A 13,258-nucleotide genomic window follows, 5' to 3' on the forward strand; every position below is an offset into this window, starting at 1 on the left:
TAGAGCCTATAGCACCTATAGCACCTCTAGCCCTGACCCCTGGGAATCCCCTCACTGGGACCCTCCCAGAGCTGCCCCCCCACCTGTAGGTGCCTCCAGCGCCCCCCAGCACCCCAGAGACCCTATAGTCACCCCCATGACCCCATAGTGCCCTGCAGCCCCCTAATCCCTCAGTGACCCCACATAGCTGCCCCATAACCCCCCATGCCACCCCACAGCCCCACATAGCACCCCATAACCTCCCATGACATCCTGATTGCACCTCATAACCACCCTATGGCACCCCATAACCTCACATAGCACCCCACAACCTCCCAGTGACACCCCATAGACCCCATAACCACCCCATGACACTCAATAATCCGCCCATGGCACCCCATAACTCCCCATAGCGCCCCACAACCAGCCTATGATGCCCCATAGCAACCCATAACTCCCCTATAGCACCCCATAACCCCACAGTGACACCCCATAGCACCTCATAACCACCCCATGGCACCTCCCAACCCCCCTTTACATTCCCATAGTACCCCATAACTCCCCCACAGCACCCCATAACCACCCAACAGGCAGCCTGTGATGCCCCATAGCACCCTGTAACCACCCCATGGCACCCCACAGCCAGCCCATGATGTCCCATAGCACCCTGTAACTACCCTATAGCACCCCATAACCCCTTAATGACACTCCATAGTCCCCCATAACTTCCCCATAGCACCCCATAACCACCCCATAGCACCCCACAACCCCTGTTACATCCCCATAGCACCCTATAACCACCCCATAGCACCCCACAGCCAGCCTGTGACACCCCATAGTACCCTGTAACTACCCTATAGCACCCCCTAACCCTCCATGACACCCCCAGGACACCCCATAGCCCTTCCCCCATAGCACCCCATAGCTCACCGTGATGTTGAGGGTGGTGGCACCGATGGGGACGTTCACGGGGAAGACGAAGGTGCCGGTGGCGTCGGTGAGAGGAGCCCCTGCCCCGTCGCCCGGGGACGGCTCGGGGAGCTCCTCAACCCCGTGCACCCGCACCTGCACCCGCACAGGCACGCCAGGGGCTGGGGTGCCATCCACCCGCTTCACCTGCACCTGCGGACGGCATGTGCCTTGCACCAGCCTCGTGCACGGGGGTGCACATGGCCTCGCTCTGGCACATAGCTGCATGCACGGCCTTGCATGGGGGTGCACACAGCCTCGCACGGGCATGTGGGTGCATGCATGGCCTTGCACATGGGTGCACACGGCCTTGCATGGGCATGTGGGTGCATGCACGGCCTTGCATGGGGGAGCACATGGCCTTGCACAGGCATGTGGGTGCATGCATGGCCTTGCACAGGGATGCACACTGCCTTGCACGGGCATGTGGGTACATGCACAGCTTTGCACATGGGTGCACATGGCCTTGCATGGGCATGTGGGTGTATGCATGGCCTTGCACAGGGATGCACACTGCATTGCACGGGCACGTGGGTGCATGCATGGCCTTGCGTGGGGCTGAAAAGGGCCTTGCATGGGCATGTGGGTGCACGCACGGCCTCACCCATGGGTGCACATGGCCTTGCACGGGCACACGTGTGCATGCACGGCCTTGCACGGGGGCCTCACACGAGGGCCGGGCGCTCACCAGCAGCAGGAAGGGGGAGCCCGGCACGAAGACGCGGGGGGTCTCGGTCAGGTCCAGGCTCCACGGCGACGCTACGAGCTTCACGGCCACCGACTCCTGCTGCGCCAGCTCCCCCCCTGCGCCGGCATCGCCCTCAGGCACCCGCCACCAGCACCCACCCCTGGGGGGGAGGGTGACCCATCCACCCACCCATCCATGGGGACCCTCCTCCCTTCACCCATTGCCACCGGCCACCCATGGGGCACCAGCCCATGGGAGCCCACTCATAGTGACCCCCCCTCCCCACCACCCTGTGTCCTCAGGGCACCCATGGGGCACCCAGAGGTGGGACCCACCAGCAGGGCGCCTACCCGTGGGGACTCCCACCCACAGGGCACCCACAGCCCTGGGCACCCACTGCCTATGGGGACTCCCCTTACATGGGGCACCCACCCATGAGGACTCCCACCCATGGGGCACCCATACCACTGAAGACCCATGGGGACCCTCTTACACAGGGCACTCACCCACTCACCTCTGAGGACCATCACCCATGGGGACCCCCACGCATGAGGACTGCCAACCCCAGGGCACCCACAGCCCTGGGCACCCATTACCTATGGGGACCCTCTTCCATGGGGCCCTTTCCCATGAGGACCCCCACCCATGGGGACCCCCACCCAGAGGGGCTCCCACCCATGAGGACCCCCAACCCTGAGACACCCACAGCCCTGGGCACCCATTACCAGTGGGAACCCCCTTACGTGGGGCACCCACCCATGAGGACCCCCTTACATGGGCCACCCACACCCCTGGGGACAACCCATTGCCTATGGGGACCCCCTTCCATGGGGCACCCACCCATGAGGACCACCACCCATGGGGATCCCCACCCATGAGGACCCCCAACCCTGAGACACCCACAGCCCTGGGCACCCTTTACCATGGGGACCCCCTTATGTGGGGCACCCACCCATGAGGACCCACCACCCACGCAGACCCCCACAGCCCCGTGCTCCACACCCCGGCCCGGCCCCGCCCCCTGGGCCCATGCCCCGCCCCTGCCGCGCTCCCCTGGGCGCCCGTCGCCCCTCGGCCCCGCCCCCAGCACCCCTCGGCCCCGCCCACCCCGCGCCTCGGCCCCGCCCCCTGGGCGCCCGCCGCTGCCCCGCCTCGCGGCACGGCTTAGCCCCGCCCCCCCCTCCTCCCGGAGCCTCGGCCCCGCCCCTACCGCGCGCTTCCAGCACGGCGGCCGCCAGGCGCAGGCGCGTCCCGTCCAGCTCCGACAGCGGCCGGCCCAGCGCGCGCGCCACCGCCCGCGGCGCCACCGTCAGCACCGCGCGTCCTGACGTCACCTGCGGGGGCGGGGCCGCGGCCCGAGGGGGCGGGGCCGGGGCGCCCGGGCACTGCCAGCGCTCGGCGCGGGCGGGGCGGGGGGGGGGGGATCCCCCCGGGGGGTCCCGGGGTTTTGGGGGGGGATTCCAGGGGGTTTTGGGGGGAGGGTCTCTCCCAAATATGGGGGGGAGGGTGTTTCTCCAGCGTTTTGGGAGAAATTCGGAAGGCTTTGGGGTCCCCGCTGGATTTTTTTGGCCTCCCACAGGTTTTGGTGTTCCCCTCAATTTTTGGGGGTTCCCTCATATTTTAGGGAAAACCCCAAGTTTTGGGGTCCCCCTCCTAGATTTTGGGGTCCCCACATTTTTTTAGGGTTCCCCCAGCTTTTAGGGGGAAACACAAGGTTTTGGGGACCTCCCCTAGGTTTTGTGGGTTTTGGGGTGCCCCAGGGATTTTTGGGGTGCCCGCAGGGTTTTGGGGGGCTCTTGAGGATGACCTCGGGGGTTTTGGGGTGCTCCCAGGGTATTTCTGGTGCTCCCAGGGATCTTGGGGTGCCCCTGGGAATTCTGGTGTGCTCCTGAATTTTAGGGTGCTCTCGGGGGTTTTGGGGTGCCCTTGGGTTTTAGGGTGATCTCGGGGGCTTTATGGTGCTCCTGAGTTGTGGGGTGCCCCCGGGGTTTTGGGGTGCCCCTGGGGATTTCGGGGTGCCATCGAGGTTTTGGAGTGCTCCTGGGTTTTGGGGGTGCTCCGGTGTTGGCATGCTCCTGGGTTTTGGGGTGTCCCTGAGGTTTTGGGATTGCTTCCAGGGGTTTTGGGGTACTCCTGGGGAGTTTTGGGGGGGCTCCCAGAGTTTTGAGGTGCTCTTGTTGCTTTGGGGTGCTCCTGGGTGTTGGGGTGCCCTCACGGATTTTGGGGTCGTCCTCATAAATTTTGGGGTGCTCCCAGGGTTTTGGGGGTGCCCTTGAGGTTTTGGGGAAACTCTCAGGCTTTTGGGGTGCTCCTGAGGATTTTGGAGTGCTCTGGGTTTTTGGGGTGCTCCCAGGGTTTTGGGCATGCCCTCGGGGTTCTGGGGTGCTCCCGAGAGTTTTGGGGTGCTCCTGGGGTCTTGTGGATCCTCTTAGGTTTTGGGGTGTCCTCGGGGTTATGAAGCTGGAGTGACCTGGGATTTTTGGGGGTGACCTGGGATTTTGAGGTGCTCTTGCATCTGGGGCATTTCCTCGGTGTTTTGGGGTGCTCCCGATATTTTGGGGTGCTCCTGAGGTTTTGAGGTCCTCCTAGGTTTTGGGGTGCCCTCGGGGTTATGGAGATCCTCCTGAGTTTTTGGGGTGCCCTGGGATTTTGAGGGTGATCTCGGGGGTTTTGGAGGTACCCTGGCGTTCGGGGGTGCCCTGGAGGTTTTTAGGGGTGTCCCGTTTTTGGGGTGCTCACCTGACCCTGCTGCTCCAGGTCCGGCAGGAAGCGCCCCGGGGTGCCAGCGGCCCCCAGCCCCACGCGCAGCCGGGCCACCCCGGCCCCCACTGGTGCCCCGTGCATGTACCTGCCATGGCGAGGGGGGAAGGGGACACCCCAAAATCATCCGGGGGACTCCAATCCCAGCGGGGGTCCCCCGAATCCATCAGGGTCTCCTAAAGCAGCCAGGGACCCCCTGAATAGGGTGGGGGACCCCCAAAATGGGGGACACCCCAAATCAGCTGGGGGGCCTCCCATATGGGGTGGGGGTCCCCAATCTGGCCGGGGGGGTCCCCCAAATCTGCTGGAGTCCCCATAAAGTGGTATGGGGACCCCAGAATGAGGAGGGGGAGCCCCCCTATTTCCACATGTCCCCAAATCAGTTGGGGGACCCCAATATGGGACGGGGCGTCCCCAGGAGCTGCAGGGCCCCCCCAAACTACCAGCGCCCCCCAAAACTGCCAGGACCCCCTAAATGAGGTGAGGGAGCCCCCAAATGGAGGGGACCCCCAAATCAGCTGAGAGACCCCAAAATATAGTAGGGATCCCCAAAATGAATGAGACCCCCCCGAAACAGCCAGGGGGTCCCCAATGATAGCAGGGCTGCCCCAAAATCCACTGGGGTCCCCCAAAGCAGAGTGAGGGTCCCCAGTAGCAGAAGGGGGTCCCCCAAATCGACCAAGGTCCCCCCCCCAAGGAGGACAAAGACCCAAAACCAACTGGATTTCTCCAAAATTGGGTGTTGGGAGGGGTCCCCCAAAATGGATGGGATCCCCCAAAATGGGCTGGGGGCTTCCCCAAAACGAGCTGGGGGGTCTGGGACAGGTGGGGATCACGGGGGTCCTCCCAAAGGGGCAAATCAAGAATTTTTTTTGGGGGGGTCTCAGCGGTCTCAGGGTTGGTGGTGTAGTTTTGGGGGGGGGTCCTGGCAGATTTTGGGGGCTTCTGGGTTCTTGGGGACTCCCAGTGGATTTTTGGGGGGGTATGGGCAATTCGGGAGGTTCTGGGGATTTTTAGGAGGTCCTAGAGGTTTTGGGGGGTCTTGTCAAATTTTGGGGGGGCTCAGGAGGGTTGAGGGTTCTAGGGTCTTTTGGGGTCCCAGCAAGTTTTGGGGTCCCCGCTGTTTCTCTGGGGGGAGTCTGGGCATGTTTGGGGGTTCTGTGGATTTTTAGGGGATCTCAGAGATTTTTTGGGGTCCTGTCAGATTTTGGGGGGTCCCAGGAGGGTTGAGGGTTCTTGTTTTTTTTGGGGGGGGGGTGGTCACAGCCATCCCTGGTGGATTTGGGGAGGATCTGGGCAACTTGGGGGTTTCTGTGTTTTTTTTTTGGGGGGGTCCCTGGTGGATTTTGTGGGGGCCCTGGGGTGGGGGTGGGGGCCATACTCGACATGAAGCTCAACGCGGAGGTCAGGGGGGTCAGGGTCCGTCACCAGGATGAAGCTTCGGTCGGGGACGATCTTCACGTCAAAAGTGGGCAGCACTGGTGGGGGGGGGGGTGAGGAGGGGGAAGGACCCAGGTGTCCGGGCGAGGGTGTGTGAGGGACCCAGGCGTCTGGGTGCCTCCTCCTCGCCACCAACCCACCCAGGGGACCCAGGCAGGTGGGCTGCCTCCCCTAAGGCATCCCTCCTCGGGGCCCAGGAGTCCGGGTTCCCCAATCCCTCCCAGGACCATGTCCAGCCCCACCAGGACCCAGGTGTCTGACCCCACCAGGACCAACATGTCCAGCCCCACCAGGACCCAGGTGTCCAACCCCACCAGGACTCAGATGTCCGGCCCCACCAAGAGCCAGGAGTCCGGCCCCACCAGGACCCAGACGTCCAGCCCCACCAGGACCCAGGTGTCTGACCCCACCAGGACCCAGACATCCAGCCCCACCAGGACCCAGGTGTCCGACCCCACCAGGACCCAGGTGGCTGACCCCACCAAGACCAACATGTTCAGCACCACCAGGACCCAGGTGCCCAGCCTCACCAGGACCCACATGTCCAGCTCCATGAAGACCCAGGTGTCCGGCCCACAGGGACACAGATATCTGGCCCCACCAGGACCCAGGTGACAGTCCCACCAGAACCCAGACGTCCAACCCCACTGGGACCCAGGTATCCAGCCCCCACCAGGACCAAGATGTCCAGTACCATCAGGACCCCGGTGTCTGATCCCATCAGGACCCGGATGACCAGCCCCACTGGGACCGAGATGTCCAGCCCTACCAGGACCCCGGTGTCCAGCCCCCCACCCCCCCCAGGATCCAGACCTCCCAGCACCCATGACTGAAGCGTCCGCCCCTGCCTTGGGGGCCCAGGTGTCCAGGCTCACCATACTTGCGCACGGTGAAGGAGGTGCCCCCCTGGGTGTCGGGGGAATCCACGAGCTGGGCCTGGACCTGCCATGTGCCTGGTCTAGGGGCAGCGTGGGGGGGGGGAAGCGGAGTACAGCCCTTTAGACCCTATAGCCCCCTACAACCTCCTATAGCCCCTTATAACCCCCAAAGCCCCCTACAACCCCCTATAGCCTCCTGTAGCCCCTTATAACCCCCAAAGCCCCTTACAACCCCCTATAGCCCTTCACAGCACCCTACAACCCCTTCAACACCTATAGCACCTATAGCCCGCCCCCCTGTAACACTGCCTAGCTCTGGCTGCCCCATGGCTGCCCCCCAGCCCCTCATGGCCCCCATTAGCCCCCATAGCCCCAGCTCAGGCCCCCTATGCCTCCCCCCATCCCCCAGCTCCCGTAGCTCCCTATACTCTCATACCCCCATACTCCCCCTATAACCCCAGAGTGTCCATAGTCACCATAGCTCCCTGGAGCCTCTGGCCCTGTGTGGCCTCCTATAGACCACACGCTCCCCATGCACCCCCCATAACCTCCTACCCTCATAGCCCCCATATAACCCATACCACTGAACCTCAGTACCTCTATAGCCCCCCATACTCCCCATAGACGCGACCCCCATAGCTCCTGTATATAGCCCTGACATCCCCATAGGCCTTATACCCCCTATAGTCTCTATACCCCCACAGTCACCCACCCTTGTAGCCCCCTATCACCCACATACTCTTCCAGCCTCCATACCCCTGTACCACTCATACCCCCTATAGCCCCCATACTCCCATAGACCCCATACCCCCTATAATCTCCATACCTCCATAGCCACCTACCCTATAGCCCCCATACTCCCCCAGCCCTCATACCGCCATAGCCCTCATACCCCCATAGTCACCTACCCCTGAAGCCCCCTATAGCCCCCATACTCCCCCTACCCTCATAACCCCATATCCCCCATACCCCACATACCCCCATAGGCCCAGTACCCCCTACAGCCCCCACAGCCGCCTGCTCCCCGTAGCCCCCCAGTAGCTGCCTGCCATGGGGCTCACCGGGCGACGTCAGGCAGGGTGAGGTGGTCGCTGAGCACCGCGTTCACCGGCACGCGCTGGGTCTGCCGCACCGGCACCCCCTGCCCATCCTGCCACGACCCATGGCTGACCCACAGCCAGACCAATGGCTGACCCATGGCTCCCCCCGCCCAGCCTGCTGCGACCCGTGGTTGACCCATGGCCAGACCCATGGCCTGGACCCTGACCCCTTGCCCATCCTGCTGTGACCCACAGCCAGACTAACAGCCAGACCCATAGCTAGACCCATGGATTGACCCGTGGTCAGAACCTCCAGCCTAGCCCTCAGCCCCCACCCGTCCTGCTGCCACCCATGGCCTGATGTATGGCACTGCCCACAGCCCCATGGCCTGCCCCACAGCCGGACCCACAGCCCCATGCCCTGCCCCTGCCGTCCTGCTGTGCCCCACATCTCGCTCCCCTCAATTCCGTCCCTGGGGCCTCACCAGGATGGTGGTGATGATGGGGTCGGGGCTGGGCCGCAGCTCTCGGTCCAGGGAGAAAACGCGGAAACGCACTGGGGAGACATAGGGGAGGTGGGGGACATGGGAGACATGGGGGACATGGAGGGATATGGGGGACATGGGGAGACTTGGGGAACATGGGGGGACATGGAGTGACATGGGGGGACATGGCGGGATATAGGGGGACTTGGGGAACATGAGGGATGTGGGCGGACATGGGGGGACATGGAGGGCTTGGGGGGACGGGGGGACGTGGGAGACATGGAGGGACACGGGGGGATATAGGGGGACTTGGGGAACATGAGGGACATGGAGGGACATGGGCGGACATGGGGGGACATGGGGGCATGGGGGGACATGGGAACATGGGTGGACATGGAGGAACAGGGAGACATGAAGGGACATGGGAAACATGGGGGATATGAGGTGACATGGAGGGACGTTGCGGGACCCAGAGGGGTTATTTGGGGCAGATTTGGGGCTTTTGGGGTGCCATGTGCATTTGCGGTGCCCTGGGAACATTTGGGGACTTTCCTTTTTTTTTGGGGGGTGCTGGGGGCATTCTGGGGCAGATGGGGGCTCACCGGTCTGCCGGGGGGCGTAGACAGGCTTGTCGGTCTGCACGAAGAGGTGGCCCCTGGGACCTCCCCAAGCCACCTGCAGGTGCTGGCTCCCACCGGAGGGCAACTGGGGACTCTGGGCCTCCAGCAGCAGCGCCCGGCCCCCGCCCTCGGCCACCAGCCCGCAGCGCACCGCCTGCTCTGGGGACACCTGCGTGGACACATGGGATGGAGGTGCAGGCAACATGGGGGAACATGGGGAACTTGATGTCCCCTCACCCTGAGGACCAGTTCCCATGTCCTTTCACCCCTTGGGATGTCTCCATGGTCCTCTACCCCATGGCGATGTTGCCATATCCCCCACTTCCCTCTTTTCCTTGTGCCCCATGGGGATGACCCATGTCTCCCTACCCCGTTGGGACATCCTCGTGTCCCCTTGTGCCACTCCATGGCAGTGAGGATGTCTTCATGTGCTCCCACCCCAGGGGGACATCCCCATGTTCCTCCACTCCATGGAGATGTTCCCGTGTCTCTCTACCCAGTGGAAATGTCTCCATGGTTCCTCACCCCATTGAGATGTTCCCATGTCCCCCCACTCTATAGGGACATCCTCATGTCCCTTCACCCCATAGGGTCATCCCCATGTTCTCTCACCCTGTGGGAATGTCCTTGTCTCTTCCTGCTCCATGCAGATATCTCTGCGTCCCCTCACCCCATGGGGACATCTCCATCTCCTTATGCCCTGTGGGGACAACCCCCCATGTCCCACCCATCCTCATGCCCATGAGAATGTCCCATGTCCTTCCACCCAATGGGTCTGCCTGTGTGGCTCTGTCCCCGCTGTGTCTCTTGAGTCTCTGTCCCATGTCCCACATCCCACATGTCCCAGGTCCTATGTTCCCCATGTCCCTGTGTCCTGATGTTCCCCATGTTCTCATGTCCCATGTCCCTTGTGTCCCCATGTCCCTGTGTCCCATGTCCTCATGTTCATGTGTCCCTATGTCCTCCATGTCCTTGTGTTCCTTGTGTCACTGTGTCCCCTGTCCCTATGTCCCCATGTCTTATGTGTTCGTGTCTCCTGTCCCATGTTCCCTGTCCTGTGTCCCCATGTCTCTTGTGTCCCTGTGTCCCATGTCCCGTGTCCCCATGCAGGTCCCACCTGGACATGCAGGAGCTGGCTGAAGTCGTTCTGGGGCTCAAGGGTGAACGGCACCTCAGCGGAGCAGGGCCCGGCATCCTCAGCGGCTCCCTGGGCTCGGGCCGCCAGCGTCCCGGCCACCGGTCCTGTGGCCTGGAGCAGGACCCCTGCCGGCACCCCTAGCGCCACGCGTGCCGGTGCCACCATGGCCAGCCTGCAACAGGCTGCACTTAGCCCCACAGCTGCCCCACGGCTGCCCCACAGCCCCAATCATCAGCCCCGTGACCCCATGGCCGTGCCATGGCTGCCCCAAGGCCCCATGACCGCTCCAAGGCCCCATTGCCAGCTCCATGGCTGCCCCATGGTCACTCCACAGCCCCATAGCCAGCCTCTTACAAGCCCCATAGCCCCATAGTCACTCCCATGGCCACTCCATAGCCCCATAGCCAGCTCCATGGCTGCCCCATGGTCACTCCACAGCCCCATAGCCAGCCTCTTACAAGCCTCATAGCCCCATAGTCACTCCCATGGCCACTCCATAGCCCCATAGCCAGCTCCATGGATGCCCTCCTGCCCCATAGTCAGCTCCATCACCTCACTGCAGCCCCACAGGCAGCCCCTCAGCCCCATAGGCAGCCCTGCGCCTGCCCCATGGCTGCTGCACAACCTCAAAGCCAGTACTACAGCCAGACCCACAGCTATCCCACAGCCCCATAACTAGCCCTGCAGCTACCCCATGGCCACCCCACATCTGCCTCATGGCCCCATATCCTGCCCCATAGCCAGTTCCACCACACCATTGCAACACCATAGCCAGCCCCATGGCCCCATAAATAACCCCATAGTCAGCCCAATAGCCAGCCCCATGGCCACTTCGTGGCTGCCCCCTAGCCCCAAAGCCAGTGCCATAGCTAGTCTCATAGCCAGCTCCATGCACATCCCACGACTACCTCACAACCCCATAGCCAGCCCCATGGCCACTCCACGACTGCACCATGGCCCCACCGCCAACTCCACCACCCCATTGCAGCCCCATAGCCAGTGTCATAGCCAGTCCTGTGGCCCCATAGCCAACCCCACATTTGCCCCACGGCCACCCCACAACTGCCCCATGGTCCCACAGTTGTCCCACTGCCACTCCATGGCTCCGTCACCAGCTCCACCACCCCACTGCAGCCCCATAGCCCCATGACTGACTCACAGCCCCCCATAACCCTTTCACCCCACAGCCCCCCATGGCCCCACAGCCAGCCCCGTAGCTCCTCCAGCCCCATAGCTGCCCCAAAACTTGTCAAGCTCCATAGATTCCCTGGTCCCATATCCCCGGCCCCATACTGTGGGTCCTGGTGGCTGGGCCCCAGGAGGAGGGGGAGGAGGAGGAGGACGAAGGTCCAGGGAGGCCCCATGGTGCAGGGCTAGGGACAGTGTGGGGCAGCCTGGGAAAGGCCAGGGTAGGGGCTATAGGGGGATAAATCATTAACAGGGGCAGGCAGGGGAGGGGCCTGGACGCCTGGGTTCACCCTGGGTGGCTGCAGCCCTGACGGGCATCGACCCCCTTCCTGGCACCCACGTGGTTGCAGGGAAACCGTGGGGCCTGTGAGGCTATGTGTGTTGGGGGAACCCTATGGGGTCCAGAGGCTAATGGGGAGGATCCTATGGGGTCTGGGGCGGTCCTAAGGGTGTGTGTGGGGGGGGCTATGGGGCTGAGGGGCACAGAGGGGAGATTCTATGGGGTCTGGAGGGGGTCTGTGAGACCCTATAGGGTCTAGGGGTGACCAATAGGGGCTATAAGGATAGAGGGGGAATCTATAGGCCTTAGAGAACACAGTGTTGGAGGTACCCTGTGGGGTCCGGGGGGGGGGGGGTTCCAGGAAGTCCTATGGGGGTCTATGGGGGCTCTATGGGGTCTGGGGGGATATATGGGGGCTCTAGGTGGTCTTAAGGGTCTTGGGGGGACTATGGGTCTGGGGGGGGTCGTGGAGTTGAGAGGGTCCTATGGGGTTTAGGGTGTCTATGGGGGCTCTGTGGGGTTTAGGGGGCACATATGGTAGTCCTAAGGGTGGGGGGACTATGGGGCTGAGGAGGACCACAAGGCTGGGGAAGATCCTATGGGGTTGGGAAGTCTCTCGGGGGCCCTATGGGGTCAGGGGGAGTTATGTGTGTGTGGGGGGTCCTAAGGGTGGGGGAGGTCCATGAAGCAAGGGTGGACCAGAGGGTTAGAGGGTCTATGGGACCCTGTAGGGTCTGTGGGGTCCCTATGGATATAAAATAAGCAAAGTTGAAATATGCAGGGGGAAGGGCCAATTCTGGGCTGAAATCCCAGGGTTTTGTGTTTATGCCAGCCTCTCCCTTTGCCTGGTGCAGAGGGCAGGGCCATTTGCCTCCCCTTTCAGGAACGCCCCTGTTACATTTTTCGGGGGTGAAAAGCCAAGTTACAAACCCAGGAAAATGAAACTGGTGCCTAGATTAGAGGAGGAGACCTTCTAGTTTTCTTTCTTTCTTTCTTTCTTTCTTTTTTTTTTTTGGGGGGGGGGAGGGGGGATTATTTAAGCTCTTTATCAAGCTCACCTGTGCCCTGCAGGCCTAAACATCGAAGATTTTGCCTTTTTGCAAGGAAATATCCACCGTGCCTCCCACTGGAGTTTCCCGTTTCCTAATCATGTGCAGTTCAGATGTACCCCAAGGAGAAGGAGATGCATTTAGTGACCCTTAGACTTAATCATTCATTTTTTTCATTCATTTCCTTCAATTATTTCCCTCACTCCTGCAGCCAAAAGATTTTTCAGCCTAATGGAAACTTGCCACGTCCGTCACTTTCTGCTCGTTAACTAAACCTGTCCAAAGATGGCCTTGGTTCCAGCTTCAAGACACACTGAGCAGCTCCCAACTCACCTTCTCCTTCTCATTTTATTTCCGGACCTCCTTTGCGTCCTCGTACAGCTGCCTCCCTTCCAGCCTGGAAATTTGGGGCACTGTGGCTTGAGGTTGGAAGGGACCTCTGGAGATCATCTAGTCCAACCTCCCTGCTCAAGCAGGGTCACCTAGAGCATGAGCATCTCCAGGCCAACCCCATAATCACCGAGTAATTGAGGTGGGGACCAGACTTCTGGAGGTCTCCAAGACAAGACTTCCCGCTCAGGGCAGGTCCAACTAGCCCAGGCTGCTCAGGACCAGCCTTTTTAACATCCGCAAGGGTGGAGATCCGTCCTCTTCCAAACCTCCCTGGACACCCTGTATGGTCCATGGTCCAACTTCTGCCTTATTTCAGGAGATACGATGCTGTTGTGATCGGTCTAATAATGA

At 61.9% G+C, this 13,258-nt stretch overlaps 1 protein-coding gene across 1 annotated transcript in view; it reads right to left on the reverse strand.

Moving 5' to 3' along the window:
* Positions 1-10,778, reverse strand: part of LOC134154449 (complement C4-B-like) — a gene marked incomplete at its 3' end in the record, with an annotated part of 32,658 nt that extends 21,880 nt beyond the window's left edge. The window contains exons 1-11 of the mRNA XM_062601152.1: positions 10,753-10,778; positions 9,977-10,169; positions 8,842-9,028; positions 8,240-8,310; positions 7,776-7,993; positions 6,712-6,794; positions 5,778-5,874; positions 4,376-4,484; positions 2,847-2,970; positions 1,637-1,752; positions 910-1,101 (exon numbers count right to left, since the gene is read on the reverse strand). Coding sequence (XP_062457136.1) covers positions 910-1,101; positions 1,637-1,752; positions 2,847-2,970; positions 4,376-4,484; positions 5,778-5,874; positions 6,712-6,794; positions 7,776-7,993; positions 8,240-8,310; positions 8,842-9,028; positions 9,977-10,169; positions 10,753-10,778 — 1,416 coding nt within the window. The remainder of the gene's footprint in view (positions 1-909; positions 1,102-1,636; positions 1,753-2,846; positions 2,971-4,375; positions 4,485-5,777; positions 5,875-6,711; positions 6,795-7,775; positions 7,994-8,239; positions 8,311-8,841; positions 9,029-9,976; positions 10,170-10,752) is intronic.
* Between the last annotated feature and the right edge of the window lie 2,480 nt (positions 10,779-13,258).

Source organism: Rhea pennata, unplaced genomic scaffold, assembly GCF_028389875.1.
Source record: "Rhea pennata isolate bPtePen1 unplaced genomic scaffold, bPtePen1.pri scaffold_31, whole genome shotgun sequence".
In the NCBI taxonomy this organism is placed as follows: domain Eukaryota; kingdom Metazoa; phylum Chordata; class Aves; order Rheiformes; family Rheidae; genus Rhea; species Rhea pennata.